The sequence below is a fragment of the Gadus morhua genome, chromosome 22, assembly GCF_902167405.1.
Source record: "Gadus morhua chromosome 22, gadMor3.0, whole genome shotgun sequence".
In the NCBI taxonomy this organism is placed as follows: Eukaryota; Metazoa; Chordata; class Actinopteri; order Gadiformes; family Gadidae; genus Gadus; species Gadus morhua.
Window position 1 is genome coordinate 3,154,357 of NC_044069.1, and position 18,313 is coordinate 3,172,669.

At 51.2% G+C, this 18,313-nt stretch overlaps 1 protein-coding gene across 3 annotated transcripts; it reads right to left on the reverse strand.

Moving 5' to 3' along the window:
* Positions 1-143: 143 nt before the first annotated feature.
* On the reverse strand, positions 144-17,908 carry brd2a (bromodomain containing 2a). Of its 3 annotated transcripts, none has more exons than XM_030346580.1 (12): positions 17,309-17,908; positions 13,084-13,387; positions 12,377-12,514; positions 11,708-11,855; positions 10,809-10,999; positions 9,273-9,749; positions 8,409-8,537; positions 7,568-7,756; positions 6,179-6,459; positions 5,565-5,884; positions 4,931-5,053; positions 144-1,634 (listed from the first exon to the last, which is right to left on the reverse strand). In XM_030346580.1, the coding sequence occupies exons 2-12, from the start codon at positions 13,381-13,383 to the stop codon at positions 1,504-1,506; spliced, it is 2,427 nt and encodes an 808-aa protein (XP_030202440.1). In that variant the 5' UTR covers positions 13,384-13,387; positions 17,309-17,908; the 3' UTR covers positions 144-1,503. The 3 variants fall into 3 exon arrangements, with proteins under 3 accessions (XP_030202440.1, XP_030202439.1, XP_030202438.1); XM_030346579.1 differs by having other exon boundaries at positions 144-1,631; positions 15,803-17,907; XM_030346578.1 differs by having other exon boundaries at positions 15,803-17,907.
* Between the last annotated feature and the right edge of the window lie 405 nt (positions 17,909-18,313).

An 18,313-nucleotide genomic window follows, 5' to 3' on the forward strand; every position in this document is an offset into this window, starting at 1 on the left:
AATAGATATAATGCATTTCTCGTTGTCTCTTAGTAAATGTTTATGAGTCAGAGGGTGGACATATTAAAATATGTCAGTATTTAGTCTAAAATATGCAAAGTGTTGAACCCTTCATACTTTAATCAAGAATCAAAGAGCTGATATTTGTTAAAAAGATCCAACGTTATTTATTTATGTGCATGTGTTCAAATGAATGTTGCATCTTACAGAGGCAGGTCGTGTTCGGACCTCAGAGAGTAAGACTAGGACAGAGCGTCTCATGGAGAAGAACAAAACATTAGGTCAAATCTGAAACAAAGTCGTGCTAGAAACTACCCTATGTACAACGCTTTTACAAGCTTCATCTGTACAGTTGATGTTTAATGAACGTGTTCTCCACTCAGACACCTAAATAAATTATATTTAACACAAACATGTTTCAATCGCAAACTGTAAATGCTCAAAACAAAGAACAGCTGACAAAAAAAAAATACCATGAACATTGATAACTTGTAGGCTACCAGTTTTATCAGATTGTGCGTCCATGCTGTAGAACTTAATCCATTTTTTCCTCAAAAGCCGAGCTAAAAAGTGGATATTTGACCAATTAAGGAAACAATCTTTCTAACAGATTTCAACTGAAACAACTTTAAAACATGAAAAACGAAATCCCAGACACATTTGAAGGGTGATAACTCAAAGAACCAAGGAGAGAACTGGCCCTCGACCAATGAACTGGTCTCTGCACTGGTTTATAGACACCAACCCAGTACGCCAGCCGGACAGGAAGTCGCTGAAGGAACAGGAGGCAGCCAGGAGTGAGGTGTTGGGCATTGGTGAGTGAACAAGACACAGTCTCACTCTTTATTCGTCAGTTGGTCACAAGAAGAAGCACGCACACATGACATGGTTGTAATGAGGACAGCAGTGGAGTGGCAGCACGACAGACACGACGACAACTTCACCCAGAAAGGGAACTTCTGCCCCCTCCTGGCTGGAGGTACACCCAAGATGTCTGACGGGGGGCCAGGAGCTCCATGTTGTGCGCGCACACACACACACACACACACACACACACACACACACACACACACACACACACACACACACACACACACACACACACACACACACACACACTCCCCGTTTAAAAAAAAATAAAGAAAAGAAAAATAAAGATGCCACCAAGTCTTCCTCCCTCTCCCCAGAAACGAGGGAATAAATTATCTTATTAAAATGCTTCTTTATAAAAGAAAAGGTACATCGTGATGAGCCTGTACACGTCCTCTTTACAGCCCCACGGCCACGCCCGCCGGAGGCCCCGCCCCCGCGCCCCGACCGAGGGCGTGGCTCCGCGGGGAGGGGGGCGTGGTCCAGCCCGCGGGGGTCCAGGAGGCCCCGGGTCCGGGCCCCGGGTCCTGTAGGTCTCAGTAGTTCAGTGGGTCAGAGGAACGCACCCCCCCCGTCCGTCCGTCCGTCTCTCACCCTGTCTTTCTCTCTCTCTCTCGCCCGTCTCTCTCTCTCTCAGCCCGAGTCCGACTCGCTGGTGTCCGAGGAGGAAGAGGAGGAGGAGGAGGTGGAGGAGTCGGAGGAAGAGCTGCTGGCGCTGAGGCGCGACGGCTGGGCGTTGGCCTCGGCCGCCGACGGCTTCTCTGCTGAGGACGCAAACAGACAGGGGGGGTTACACACACCGTAACACACACACACACACACAGGGGGGGTTACACACCGTAACACACACACACACACACACACAGGGGGGGTTAGACACCGTAACACACACACACACACACACACAGGGGGGGTTAGACACACCGTAACACACACACACACACACACACACACAGAGTTAGACACACATCACACAGAGGGGGGGTTACACACCGTAACACACACACACACCGTAACACACACACACAGAGGGGGGGGTTACACACCGTAACACACACACACACACACACACACACACACACACACACACACAGAGTTAGACACACAAACACACACAGAGGGGGGGTTACACACCGTAACACACACACACACACACAGAGAGGGGGGGTTACACACCGTAACACACACACACACACACAGAGAGGGGGGGTTACACACCGTAACACACACACACACACACAGAGAGGGGGGGTTACACACCGTAACACACACACACACACACACACACACAGGGGGGGTTACACACCGTAACACACACACACACACACACACACGGGGGGTTACACACCGTAACACACACACACACACACACAGACAGGGGGGTTACACACCGTAACACACACACACACACACACACACACAGGGGGGGTTACACACCGTAACACACACACACACACACAGACAGGGGGGTTACACACCGTAACACACACACACACACACACACACAGGGGGGGTTACACACCGTAACACACACACACACACACACACACACACACACACAGAGTTAGACACACATCACACAGAGGGGGGGGTTACACACCGTAACACACACACACAGAGTTAGACACACAAACACACACAGAGGGGGGGTTACACACCGTAACACACACACACAGAGTTAGACACACCGTAACACACACACACACACACACACAGAGAGTTAGACACACAAACACACACAGAGGGGGGGGTTACACACCGTAACACACACACACACAGAGTTAGACACACAAACACACACAGAGGGGGGGGTTACACACCGTAACACACACACACACACACACACAGAGTTAGACACACAAACACACACAGAGGGGGGGTTACACACCGTAACACACACACACACACACACACAGAGTTAGACACACAAACACACACAGAGGGGGGGTTACACACCGTAACACACACACACACACACACACAGAGTTAGACACACAAACACACACAGAGGGGGGGGTTACACACCGTAACACACACACACACACACACACAGAGTTAGACACACAAACACACACAGAGGGGGGGTTACACACCGTAACACACACACACACACACACACACACACACACACACACAGAGTTAGACACACAAACACACACAGAGGGGGGGTTACACACCGTAACACACACACACACACAGAGTTAGACACACAAACAGACAGGGGGGGTTACACACCGTAACACACACACACACACACACACACAGACACACAAACACACACAGAGGGGGGGGTTAGACACACCGTAACACACACACACACACACAGAGTTAGACACACAAACACACACAGGGGGGGTTACACACCGTAACACACACACACACACACACACACACAGACACACAAACACACACAGAGGGGGGGGTTAGACACACCGTAACACACACACACACACACAGAGTTAGACACACAAACACACACAGGGGGGGTTACACACCGTAACACACACACACAGAGTTAGACACACAAACACACACAGAGAGGGGGGTTACACACCGTAACACACACACACACAGAGTTAGACACACAAACACACACAGAGAGGGGGGTTACACACCGTAACACACACACACAGAGTTAGACACACAAACACACACAGAGAGGGGGGTTACACACCGTAACACACACACACACAGAGTTAGACACACAAACACACACAGAGAGGGGGGTTACACACCGTAACACACACACACACACACACACACAGAGTTAGACACACATCACACAGAGGGGGGGTTACACACCGTAACACACACACACACACACACACACAGAGTTAGACACACATCACACAGAGGGGGGGTTACACACCGTAACACACACACACACACACACACACACAGAGTTAGACACACATCACACAGAGGGGGGGTTAGACACCGTAACACACACACACACACACACACAGAGTTAGACACACATCACACAGAGGGGGGGTTAGACACCGTAACACACACACACACACACACACAGAGTTAGACACACAAACACACACAGAGGGGGGGTTACACACCGTAACACACACACACACACACACACAGAGTTAGACACACAAACACACACACAGGGGGGGGTTACACACCGTAACACACACACACACACACACACAGAGTTAGACACACAAACACACACAGAGGGGGGGGTTACACACCGTAACACACACACACACACACACAGAGTTAGACACACAAACACACACAGGGGGGGGTTACACACCGTAACACACACACACACACACACACACAGAGTTAGACACACAAACACACACAGAGGGGGGGTTAGACACACCGTAACACACACACACACACACACAGAGTTAGACACACAAACACACACAGGGGGGGGTTAGACACACCGTAACCCACACACACACACACAGTTAGACACACAAACACACAGGGGGAGATAAGACACAACGTAACACACACACACACACACACAGGGGCATGAGACACACCGTAACACACACACACACACACACACACACTAGGCAAACCTCTGAACATTGATGCTGATGGAGACCCTGACTCCCTCTAAGTGAAGCCCATGGAACCAGATGGCTCCCCCCCCCCCCCCCCCCCCCACCACCCCCTTGACTAAACTAACAAAGATCAACCAGCCATACGACCGAGTTTACAGCTGGCTGTTATCTAAAGTCGTCCAGGCTGGTAAACCGAATCATTTCCAAATATCTAAACTTTTAAGGCGCGTTTTGGTTGCAAAACAACGGTCCGCACTTAATGAACGCACTTATTGTATGATGTACGTCCTGGCACTTATAAATAGTACTTAGCATCGTGTAAGCGTCTCTGCAGTATACGGGGAATGGGTTAACCTAGTGATGGTTGGTGCTCGGCACTTGGTTCTATGAACATCCTCACTGCACCATATGTGGTGGTTTCTCTTTCTCCTGACTAATGCACTGAGTGTAAGGGGCCTTAGATAAAAGCGTCCCCTGAAGGTCAGCGTCCCGCCCCCCCGCCGCGCCCCCCAGGGACCCACGTTTGTTCTTGGCGGGCTTCTTGCCCGAGTTGAGCTGCCCGCTGACGTCCAGCAGCCTCTTCTCCAGCTCCAGCTGCTTCTCCAGGACCATCTCCTCGCGGGACTTACCCGCCCCGCCTTTCGCTGCAAACACACAGACACACACACACACACACACACGTTGAGATACTCCTCCTGGACCACAGGGCTCAGCACTGTAGGCCCCTCCCCCTTACCATCCCGACCCCTCCGTTACACTCCAACTCATGCTAGGCCCCTCCCCCTCAACACATATAAGGTAGCAGATACACAAAGCTCCTCCCACTACACGCAAGGCACATCCTACTACACACAACCCCTACCTGTACACATATTAGGCATTTCCTGTACCCAGTAAACTCCTCCCACTACACACCAGGCCCCTCCCCATCTGCCCATATTAGTTCCTTCCCCGACCCAGTAAACTCCTCCCACTTTACACCAGGCCCCTGCCGCTCTGCCCATATTAGCTCTTACATGTACCCAGACCCCTCCCACTACACACCGGGCCCCTCCCCCTCTGCCCATACTAGGTCGTACACGTACCCAGTAAACTCCTCCCACCACACACCAGGCCCCTCCCCCTCTGCCCACACTAGCTCCGCCCCCCCCTCACCGTAGGGCTTGCGGGGCTTCTTCCTCAGGCAGGTCATGACGTAGCGCTCCAGCTCGCGCAGCGTGGAGGGCTTGAGCGTCTCGAAGTCGATCTCGATCTCCTCGGGGTTGGTGTCCCTGAGGGAGGGCTCGCGGGCCTGGATGATGTAGACCACGCGGCCCAGCTTCTCCCCCGGCAGCTTGTTGATGTCCAGGCTGAGCTGCCGCTTCTCGTCGTACGACATGGGCACCGTCTCCTCCTCCTCGTCAGAGTCGTAGTGGGGGAGGAGCTCGGGGGCCTCCATGGGGGGCACGCTGAACATCATGCCGCCCTTCTTGGACCTGGGGGGGGGGGTGAGGGGAGGGTAGTTTAGTTCATGACGGCAGACACGAGGAACGTAGAGGACAGATCTACAGACTCCATCATCAGGGGTTGTGTTTTAACTCGACTGTCGGATGAGGGGATACGGGTGCTGGGTGCCGAACGAGCACCCACCACTCCCCTCAACATCCCTGAAGGAGGAGGGGTCCCCCGTGTTCCCCAAACCCCCCTGTAGGGGGCCAGGCCGGGGGAGCCAGTGAGACTATAAGGGAGGGATGCGATTCCCCTCCGGGCCACTAGGGGCCGCCACTCACTTGCTCTTGTTGTTCTTCCTGCCGGGGGTCTTCTTGGGCTGTGTGGCGGGGGTCCCCGAGGCCCGGCTGGCCTTGTTCTTGGGGGTCTTTGGGGTCTTGGGCGTCTTGGTGGTCTTGGGGGTCTTGGCAGGCCGCGTGGGCGCAGGCTCCTCCTCTATCCGTCGGTGCTTCTCCTTCTCCGGCTTCTTCTTCTTCTTCTTATCCTTCTTCTCTTTCTTCTTCTTGGGCTTGACGATGGGCCCCTGGGAGAGAGCCGTGAGCTGCTCGTGGACCGCCTTCAGCTGGAGGGGGAGACAGAGGGGGGAGAGAGAGAGGTAGACAGAGGGAGGGAGAGAGGGGAGACCGAGGGAGGGAGAGAGGGGAGAGAGGGGAGACCAAGGGAGGGAGAGAGGGGAGACCAAGGGAGGGAGAGAGGGGAGGCCGAGGGAGGGAGAGAGGGGAGGCCGAGGGAGGGAGACAGAGAGGGAGAGGGGGGAGAGAGAGAGGGGAGACCGAGGGAGGGAGAGAGGGGAGGCCGAGGGAGGGAGAGAGGGGAGACCGAGGGAGGGAGACAGAGAGGGAGAGGGGGGAGACCAAGGAGACCAAAGGAGAGAGAGAGGGGAGACAGAGGGAGAGGGGGGAGACCGAGGGAGGGAGAGAGGGGAGACCAAGGGAGGGAGAGAGGGGAGACAGAGAGAGGGAGGGGAGACAGAGGGAAGGAGAGAGTGGAGATCGGGGGGAGACAGAGGGAGGGAGAGAGTGGAGATCGGGGGGAGACAGAGGGAGGGAGAGCAACAAACAATATTAACAGATGATTCACTTGGAGGTGGAGTCATTTGGTCAGATGTTGTCCTTACATCCCTACAGCAATCAATAAATCAAATGCTCTGACAAAAATAAAGAAAACAATACAGTATCTGTGGTGGTCTCAGGCCTGTTATAAGACCTTCATATCAGGTCATTCTGCCCCAAACAAAACCTACCCGGCCACTGTCTGTCTGTCTACCTACCCGGCCACACTACCTGTCTGTCTACCTACCCGGCCACTGTCTGTCTGTCTACCTACCCGGCCACTCTACCTGTCTGTCTACCTACCCGGCCACTCTACCTGTCTGTCTACCTACCCGGCCACTCTACCTGTCTGTCTACCTACCCGGCCACTCTACCTGTCTGTCTACCTACCCGGCCACTCTACCTGTGTGCTCACTGTGCACGTGTCTTCTTCCACAAGGTTAGGCTATCGCTAAAGCCAGCGCTCTGGTAGAGAGTTTGGGGGCGTGGCTTTGACAGTGGCAGTGCATGGAGGAGTGTGATTCCCCCTGTCTCTCCACCTCCCCCCGCCCTGGCTTTAGAGACAGGGCCGCTGCGAGGAGGTCATAGGTCAGGACGGTGGGAGCCACACACACACACCTGTTCCTGCAGCTCGGCCAGGCGGTTGGCTCGCTCCTCCTCGCTGTCTGAGCTGGGGCTGCTCTCGCTCTCACTCTCGCTGCTGGGCTCGCTCTCCGACGAAGACGAGGAGGACGAGGAGGAGGAGGAGGAGCTGGGGGGGGCCGGGGGCTCGTCGGGCATCTTGGCGAAGCAGAACTCGAACACGTCCTGTTGAGGGCAAGCAGACCGAAGGAGTTAGGAGGAACGCAAGCCGTTAGGGAGGAGGGAGGAGTCGAGATAACGTTAACAAGGAGGGAGGAGTCGAGGCAACGTTAACAAGGAGGGAGGAGTCGAGGCAACGTTAAGAAGGAGGGAGGAGTCAAGACAACGTTAAGAAGGAGGGAGGAGTCAAGACAACCTTAAGAAGGAGGGAGGAGTCAAGACAACGTTAAGGAGGAGGGAGGAGTCAAGACAACGTTAAGGAGGAGGGAGGAGTCAAGACAACGTTAAGGAGGAGGGAGGAGTCAAGACAACGTTAAGGAGGAGGGAGGAGTCAAGACAACGTTAAGGAGGAGGGAGGAGTCAAGACAACGTTAAGAAGGAGGGAGGAGTCAAGACAACGTTAAGAAGGAGGGAGGAGTCAAGACAACGTTAAGGAGGAGGGAGGAGTCAAGACAACGTTAAGGAGGAGGGAGGAGTCAAGACAACGTTAAGAAGGAGGGAGGAGTCAAGACAACGTTAAGAAGGAGGGAGGAGTCAAGACATTTTGCTGTCAAGACGGCAAAACATCGAGACTGCGCTAGAGAAACACAGAGACTCTGCGCTAGAGTAATATCGAGTGTTGGCTAAACACAACACTAGGGATATGATTCGCGGTTACCTGTAGCTTCCTCGCCATGGCGACGACGTCGTGGTCGGGGGGGTTGTACTTGTAGCAGTTGGAGAACATGAGTCTGACGTCGGCGGAGAACTGCTGGGCATCGCGGTACGTCCTGCCGTCCATCTGCCTCTGTTCAAGACAACACACGGGCCGTTAGACAACTGAACACAAAACACTGAACACAACCCTGTACTGTAGACAACCCTCTCAACACAACAACCCTACTGTCAGACAACCCTCTCAACACAACCCTACTGTTAGACAACCCTCTCAACACAACAACCCTGTACTGTTAGACAACCCTCTCAACACAACAACCCTGTACTGTTAGACAACCCTCTCAACACAACAACCCTGTACTGTTAGACAACCCTCTCAACACAACAACCCTGTACTGTTAGACAACCCTCTCAACACAACAACCCTGTACTGTTAGACAACCCTATCAACACAACAACCCTGTACTGTTAGACAACCCTCTCAACACAACAACCCTGTTCTGTTAGACAACCCTCTCAACACAACAACCCTGTTCTGTTAGACAACCCCCTCAACACAACAACCCTGTACTGTTAGACAACCCTCTCAACACAACAACCCTGTTCTGTTAGACAACCCTCTCAACACAACAACCCTGTTCTGTTAGACAACCCCCTCAACACAACAACCCTGTTCTGTTAGACAACCCCCTCAACACAACAACCCTATTGTGGGACAACCCTCTCAACACAACAACCCTACTGTTGGACAACACACTGAACGACCCCCGTACTGTTGACAACACACTGAACGACCCGGGTACTGTTGACAACACAACACCACACACCGTGGGTTGGAGGGGGTAGTTTGGGGGGGGGGGGGTACCTTGATGGTGCTGAGGTCCATGGGCTGCTTGATGATGTCGTGGTAGTCGTGCAGCCCCAGCGTGCTGGCGTCCACGGGCTTGTAGAAGGGCCAGGCGTAGCCCGCGTGCTTCTTGGACAGCAGCTCCTTCAGCACGCTGTTGCAGTAGCGCAGCGGCGGGCTCAGCTTGCTGCGCCGCGCCGGCTGCGGCAGCATGGAGTCCGGCAGGTCCTTCTTGGGGGGCTTGATGGGTCGCCCGCTGACCCCCCGGCGGCCCCCCGGCGGCGCCTTGCCCCCCCCGCCCATGAGGGCGCCCCCGCCGCCCAGGCCCATGGTGACGAGGCCCAGGCCGGGGCCCATCCCCAGGCTAGAGTTGTGCTCCACCCCCAGGGAGGTGAGGGTGATGGGGGAGGCGCCGCCCACCCCCAGGGTGGCCATGAGGGGCATGGCCATGGTGGTGGGGGTGGTGGTGTCCGCCTTCCGCTTCACCCCCTTTTTCTGAGAGACAGACGGACCAGAGTCAGCATTCATACTCACGTTGTGCATCGATATATTTTTCCAGAATGCAATTTTTGTTTGATTCCATCTCGTCATTTAAATTACCATCGTGTGAGCACAAGGTGTGTGTGTGTGTTACCCCGGTGTGATGGGCTGTGTGTGTGTGTGTGTGTTTGTGTGTTACCTATGCAATGTGTGTGTGTGTGTGTTTGTGCGTTACCTATGCATTGTGTGTGTGTGTGTGTGTGTGTGTGTTACCTATGCAATGTGTGTGTGTGTGTTACCTATGCAATGTGTGTGTGTGTGTGTGTGTGTGTGTGTGTGTGTGTGTGTGTGTTACCTTGGTGGTGGGCTGTGTGTGTGTGTGTGTGTGTGTGTGTGTTACCTTGGTGGTGGGCTGTGTGTGTGTGTGTGTGTGTGTGTGTGTTACCTTAGTGGTGTGTGTGTGTTACCTTAGTGTTGTGTGTGTGTGTGTGTGTTACCTTGGTGGTGTGTGTGTGTGTGTGTGTGTGTGTGTGTTACCTTGGTGGTGGGCTGCGTGTGTGTGTGTTACCTTGGTGGTGTGTGTGTGTGTGTGTGTTACCTTGGTGGTGGGCTGTGTGTGTGTGTGTGTGTGTGTGTTACCTTAGTGGTGTGTGTGTGTGTTACCTTGGTGGTGTGTGTGTGTGTGTGTGTTACCTTGGTGGTGTGTGTGTGTGTGTGTGTTACCTTGGTGGTGGGCTGTGTGTGTGTGTGTGTGTGTGTTACCTTAGTGGTGTGTGTGTGTGTTACCTTGGTGGTGTGTGTGTGTGTGTGTGTTACCTTGGTGGTGTGTGTGTGTGTGTGTGTTACCTTGGTGGTGGGCTGTGTGTGTGTGTGTGTGTGTGTTACCTTAGTGGTGTGTGTGTGTGTTACCTTGGTGGTGTGTGTGTGTGTGTGTGTTACCTTGGTGGTGTGTGTGTGTGTGTGTGTTACCTTGGTGGTGTGCGTGTGTTACCTTGGTGGTGGGCTGTGTGTGTGTTACCTTGGTGGTGTGTGTGTGTGTGTGTGTGTGTTACCTTGGTGGTGTGCGTGTGTTACCTTGGTGGTGGGCTGTGTGTGGGGAGGCAGGCCCAGCAGGGCGGGGCTGGGCTGGGCGTGGCTCAGGGACTTGGGGAGGAGGATCTGGGGGGTCATGGAGAGCAGCATGTCGGGGGTCTCGGGGGTGGGGGGCGAGTAGGCCGACTGGGACACGGCAGGGACCTGGTGGGCCGTGGTCACCCCTCCGGACACTGCGCACACACACACACACACACACACACACACACACACACACACACACACACACACACACACACACACACACACACACACACACACACACACACACACACACACACACACACACACACACACACACAGTTCTTAATGCCTACACATCAGCACCAGATGGGCGGGGCCAGGACAGACGCAGCCAATGGCTGATGGAGAAGGTAAATAGATGCTTTCCTTGAGAGAGAGCGCGCGTGCGTGCGTGTGTGTAGGATGTTGTGTTTATATATGGTACATATGTGTAGTGTAGGATGTTGTGTGTGATGTGGTACGCGTATGTGTGTGTATAAGATTTGGATATTTATATATGGTACGTGTATGTAGTGTATGTTGTGTGTGAAGTATTTGGTACACGTGTGTAGGGTAAAATGTGTGTGATGTATATGGTACGTGTGTTCAGTATATGTTGTGTTGGATGTCTATGATTCATTTGTGTAGTGTACGTTGTGTGTGATGCATGTGGTACATGTGTGTATAGGATGTTGAATGTTTATATATGGTACGTGTTTAGTGGATGTTGATTCTTGTGTGCGGTGGCTATTGTGCGTGACGTATATTTTACTTGTGTGTAGTGATGTTGTTTGTGATGCATGCGAGGAGGTGACTGTGTGATGTTCATTGTGTGTTTTGATGACTGTGTGTCCGGCATGACAGCTGGCGTGTCTCACCTGCCCCTCTCCCTCTCCGGCCCTGTTTCCCTGGCTTCCCTCGTGGTGGAGGCGGGGGCAGCTCCAGCTCCTCCTGGGGCATCTGGGCCACCTTCTGCAGGAAGGCCTTCTCCAGGGACTGGGCCATCAGCACGATGTCATCTGAGGGCTAGAGGGGAGCTGGGAGTTACACACCGACTGAAGAGGAGCCAGCGGCCTCCCTCAAGCTAGTGACACGTGACGGTGCTCAAGATAATGTCTGGATGAAGCTTCTCAAGCTAGTGTCCCGCCAAGGTGCTCAAGATTATTTCTGCAAAAAGCTTCTCACTATAGTTTCACTGTAAAGTTAAACAAGATAATGTCTGGAGGAGGCTTCTCAAGCTAGTGTCACGTAACGGTGCTCAAGATAATGTATGGATAAAGCTTCTCACGCAAGTTTCACTGTATAGTTAACCAAGATTAATTTTGGATACAGTTTGTCAAGCTAGTTTGACTTTCATTGTTGTGTTGGGACAAAGTTTCTCACGCTAGTTTCACTTTCAAGTTACACAAGCTAATGTTTGGATAAAGCTTCTCTAACTAATGTGACGGTAAACTGACTCAGGATAATGTTTGGGATAGCCTCCCCAGGATGCTTGGGTAATGTTACTCAAACAAAGTTAGGGTCCCCCTTAGTGAACAGTGCGTTACCTTGTTGTAGATGTAGCAGTTGGTGAACATGGTGTTGAAGTCCTGCATGCACTCGCTGGCACTGCGGTAGTAGTTGTTCTCCAGCCGCCTCTTAATGGTGCCCATGTCCATGGGGATCTTGATGATCTTATGGTAGTCCTGGGAGGGAACACCACTCTTTAATGCTTCTGTTGTACACAAAAGGATCCATCAACCAGCACCCGACATGGATGTTTAACAGGTAATTACGATTATTTTGACCAATATTGCGATTGTGATTTAATGTGTGATTTTTTATAATTTGTTATGTTCCTTATGTTGGGTATTATTCACTAAAAAAGAAATAGATCATTCTTTAGTATGACCAACACAACATTGGAAGCAGTCTACATAAAAACGGCTCTTCCCTTTATGCCAGGCCGATGTGTTGAGATTAACTTATATTATACATTTCTTTAACTATTGAATTGTAAAATAAAAATAAATGAATCGTACTGATTTCCAGTCAGCAACGGTAACAAAGCACTTTTCGCAGCCTTTGCATACCGCGTTTTATTACATCGTGAATTCGATTAATTTTCAGCCCTAACGTTAGATGCTGTTTCTAGTCACTGCTAATGGTTCGACTATTTAATGAGCGTGTGCTCGTATGATTTTCCTCTGGCAGCATATGGCCAGTGTTTGCTGCGCTGCATCTCTGCGGCAGCGTGCTCTGGCCGGACACTCACGGGCAGGTTGAGTTTGCTGGCGTCCACCGGCTCGTGGAAGGGCCAGGCGAAGTGGTGGCGCCACAGGGACTTGATCATGGCCTTCTGGAGGAACTGCAGCTGGTTGGTGGCGCGGCCCTGCCGGCTGGGGTCCTTGTTGGAGGGCTGCGGGGGCCCGGCGGCGGGGGTCTGGCCCAGCGCCGGCCCCCCGGGGCTCTCGAAGCCCTCGTAGAGCAGCGACGGCTTGCGGATGCGCTTCCCGGCCGCGGTGGAGGAGCTGTGGTCCATCACGGAGACGCCCGTCACCTCCACCCCGAGCATGGAGCTGTGGGGAGGGAGACGCACCGTGAGGCCCGCTGCATACACACCCGACTGACACGCTGCACACACACCCAGCTGACCTGGCATTGGCCTAACCAAAGATGTATAGCAACATATCAACTGCACACATTAAATATCACCGATAATATTACCAAAATACCAAATATAACATTGAACGTCTGAATAAAATGATGAGTTTGTTTCTCTACATCGCTCTATTCACAACCACAACACATAAGGCAGTCACTCAGTTCACAGGACCTCAGCCTGGGAACAAGGCTGGTAAAGTGATGCCATCGACCAGTCTGATTAACACCATACCCTGCTTTGATTTCCCATGATCCAGAATAGCCAAATCTACAGCCTACTACCGTGTGACCATAACCCAGGACCCTCCCCCCCCATTCTGAGGGAGGGGCCTGTAGACGCGTCTATGCATCGTACGCATGGGAACAGCCATTGATCAAATGACTACACACTCGTCGCATCAATACCACTGTTGTGCGCACACAGAAAAGAACACCTCAAAGTCAAAGCCTGTCTAGGGTGGGGTCCACCTGGTGCGCTGTCATTGTAGTGCCACTCAACAGGTTGTCTGATGAGGCCGCAAAACTGAGGCACTGGACGGGATACATGATCACGCAGCATGACAACCGCCACTCTGCCCCGCAGACCAGACTCTGGACTGTGTGTTTCTGGGGTGTCAGGCAGTTCAACAACTTTCCTCACAGCTATGGAAACGGTAGGGGTGCTCTCATGTTGTCTTATGGAGACCGATCACTGTTGTGATCCATGTTTTACAGGAGCACCTTATCTAGGACGGAATATCTTCAGTATGCATGTTTACAAACGCACAGACATGGATCACCAATGACCTGAGCCGTAAGAAACAGTGCAGAGGTTTAAGCTACACTTGAACCCCTGCGACAGCACTGTGCACGTGATTCCACAAGCCATTTCACAGACCGGTTTGTCCCCTTGAAAACCGAGTTAATGTTTCCCTGCAGCTGCTCGCTAGGCTGGTATAACCATGGGAACAGGATTCTCAGTCACCCCGCCCCCTTCCTTGGTTGTAACTCATCAGCACCCTGTTCTTTCCACTCCAGCGCCCTCCATATGTTTATAATGTCTACAGTTTAAGTTACGAGAATAACTGATTTTTGTTTACGTTATTAAAATGGACTGTTAGATCGATACATAAGTCACGTCAATATTAGTGACAGTGGTTGTTTTCTCAGACTCCAATCAAGCAAGTTACATTATCTCACTTAAACACCTGTTGATAACATAACAGCATGCTATGAATTATAATTTCATAACCTGTGGTCTATCAAATCACCTGACCCACGTGACAGGTCTCTGGTCTGACCGGTTGCGCCTTTGCGTGTTTACCTGAGCTGCTGAGGCCACGTGGGACTGACAGGAAGTTATCCTGCAGAGCAACTCACTCTTTGTGCTGAAGTAGCTGGATGCTAACCGCAGCACAACATCTGGTTATTGCGCTAACGTCAAATGGGGACTTTTTCTCTTTAATGACACAACTAGGAAACAAAAGTAAACAGTCGTGGTACTTTATTATTAAATAAAAAATATTTGTACACAATACAATGTTTGGTAATAAAAAATAAATCTGCACAGTCACTGAAAAATATAAAATGTCTACTACTGTTTACATGTACTGGAGGAGGCGTTCAAGGCAGCATCACTGAAGTTAAGCCCACAGCACTAAACGATCAACCGAAAGGAAAACACAACCCTCCGGTACACCTCACCAGCACAGCCCCTGAAAAGCAGCGGTATAAACACACCAACAGAGCACCGCTGGCTCCTTACACAGCCTTTCCTGTAACCGGCAACCCCGAGCGGGTTCATATGAGGAGCGGACCCGGGTCCCGACGAGTCCGCCTCCCCAATGTTATCCTTTAAAGGCTCCCTACAGCCGCCTCAACAGCACCCAGAGCAGCCGCGAGCATATCCCACAAGTCGGTTGGCACAACGTCTACATTTGTCAACACCAGAAGGAGTATACGCTTAGGCAGGGAGGAAACCAAGGCTCCTTCTGAAGGCGTTACGAGGCTAACAACGGAGCTAATGCTAACTGGTACCGCTGGCTCCCAGAGAGCGGCTACCCGGAGAGGAGTCCCGAAGATGGCGCCGATACACAACACAAATACCCCCGCTATTTATTTACCACTCCGACTCCACCTAACGTACTCAAATATTGGCTTGCGAAATTGGTTTAACTCTTAAAATGCAAGCCGTACTTTTTATTAACAACGTCCATTTGGACACGAAAGCGCCTACCGTAGCGCCAAGAATATCGGCCACTTTTGTTAACCGTTTGAGAAAAAAATTACATCCAGAGTTTATCAATATCCCCTCCGATGGAAACCCTAGAGTCGATTTGACCAGTAGATACCTGTCAAGAGGCGGGTTTAGAGCCATATCCATCAGGATGGATCCGGATTCTCTTTAAGCTATATTGAAAATCAGGATCCGACTCAGTTCGTCCGTTGTCTCCCGTCCCCGCCACCACGCTCTTGTTGACACAGCTTCAGTGAAATGGCGACGCAACCGCTTCGCCCGTTGCTTTATAGACAACACAACCACGCCATTGGCCAGACTACTCCAAGGAGACTACGCCCCCAAGGTTGCAATTCGCCGCCTGAGCTGTCTGTGAAACTTAGCGAATCCATACATAAATAGGTATTATGGACCAGCTTTTGGAGGTCCCATTGGCCAGTGCCCCCTGTCCGTCACAGCGAGCGTACGACGCTATTGGTCCAACGTATCTGGCAATGGAAACATTTTGTTTCTTACTGGCTACGTCACATTAGTCCCTACAAAACATGTCTGGTCGGACTCCGCCCATTTCCTTATCACATAAGATGACGTCCGCATGGGCCAGACGACCGCGGTGATTGGGCAACCAGAATCTACGCGCGCTTTCGGCGTTTAGTACGAGGACGCCCATTGGTTGTTCACCCAGGTCACGCGTATCCCTCCGGAACCAGACACCGCCCTACACGCGCCACAGCGTCCGCATTTCTCCTTCACGGAAAGGGCGCAGAGTCGCCATCTTAAGTTTCACAAAAGTCGATTAAATCACCGTTTAACTACCGTAACACATCACCAAACTACATAAAACGTTCGCAAATCACACACTAACCGTGTTTCGCAGCCCGTTCGCGACCAATAACATGGTTCGACTCGGCGGAAGGAGACTGAAAACCGAGCCCATGCATCGACACACCAAGGCCTTGGGTCTCATACTCGTGTTCATGTTAACGCGTATCTGATATAAACCAGAAACGAGAACCAAAGTGGTGCCGCTCCGTTTTCGCATAACGTTGTCACAACAACTATACACTGCCAAGTCAGAACGAAACCGTGGGACAGCAACCGCCGAATGACACAGCACTTTGCTCAGCCCTCTCTTTGACCTTAAACATAGAGTCCCAAGACTCCCAACTGCCACGAATAAACCCAAGGTGAAGGACTCAAAAGTACCCAAAGAACGCACTGATGGGTTGTCTTTTTTCGCTAAAAGAAAATAACTGGTATCGGGGTCTGAATGCATTGAACAAGTGCAACGGATTATACTGCTTAGTGAAACTAACGATCTGGTAACATTTAACGGATTCTGACAATTCGGGCTACGAATGTACTAGTTTAAACGATTAAATCAACGTTCCGATAAGGCCGAGGACGCTCCCTCAGCAGCCCATCCCCCAACCCAAGGTTACAGGTCCTCAAAACGTCACACGACCGGCTGGAAAAGTATAAATAACATGGTACAAATACTTTCAGCTACTTAAAATACACCGTTTCACCACAAGGTATAACCAAATAAACAACATTAATAATTTGTCATAAAAAAAAAAAAGTTCCTTGAAATAAAAAGACGTATTACATGAAAAACAACCTTGCTTCAAACACATATAATTCTTGATTCGTAAATCCCAAGGTATCCGGAAGTTTTCTTCATTTAATCTTCTTGTCCTCCGCCTCGATACTTTTACTTAGCACATTTCCCTCCAACGTGTCCGCGTTCCTCCCCCATTCCACGCAGCGGGGGAGGGGAGTCCTGCCGTACACAACACTGCATACGTGTCAATCCGCACCAAGTACCAGATTGTGTCAGTCCAGGGTCAAATGTCGCCAGAGATGTGTCCCAATGAAATATAAATACGAATTCAAGTCATGTGTGTATAATCACGAATAAAGTTGAAAAACGCCGAACAAAGAGCTCTTTCCGATAGAATTGCATCGCTCCGATTGGTTGTGGCTGACCACGTGACGCAGATACGCTTTAGTCCTATGAATTTCTAACGTCACCAGTTTTTCCCTACTGTAATCCCTCATGCCGCTCACGATCCAATCAACTATAATATAAAAAGTTCGTTTCTCGGTTTCAGCAGGTGTTGCGGGAATTTCGCTTCTTCCACTGCATCTGAACGTAATTGCCGACACTGTCACGCTGTCTTCCAGTAAAACGTCTCAGTGCGCATGCGTACCTGCCAGGCAAAGCATGGAAACTGCCATCGGGTGAGCTGATCCAGGACCAGTTTTGTGACGTAATAAGAGTAACGACAATGCAATGTGTCCGTCTTTCTGTCTGTGCGTATGTATGTATGTGTGTATGTATGTATGTATGTAGGCCTATGTAATGTATGTATTCTTCTCGTGGTTTGTATCGGCGTTGTCATGAACCCGCAGCAGCAATCTCCCCTAGAGCTTTTTGTGATCTACTCGAATAGGCTGAAATACTGTGGAGTTACCTAGACCTACAGGTGCTGGTCAAATTATTAGAATATCATGAAAAAGTTGATTTATTTCAGTAATTATATTCAGAACGTGAAACTTACATATTATATCAATTCATTACACACAGAGTGATATATTTGAAATGTTTATTTCTTTTAATTTG

Excerpts from the sequence above, each read along its gene's own strand:
- brd2a (XM_030346578.1), bottom strand. The coding sequence starts at position 15,834 with ATGGATATGGCTCTAAACCCGCCTCTTGACAG. Across the intron at positions 5,885-6,178 it reads AGGAAGAACAACAAGAGCAA|GTCCAAGAAGGGCGGCATGA; the intron begins GTGAGTGGCGGC and ends CCCCCCCCCCAG. Across the intron at positions 1,635-4,930 it reads GAAGCCCGCCAAGAACAAAC|CAGAGAAGCCGTCGGCGGCC; the intron begins GTGGGTCCCTGG and ends TTGCGTCCTCAG.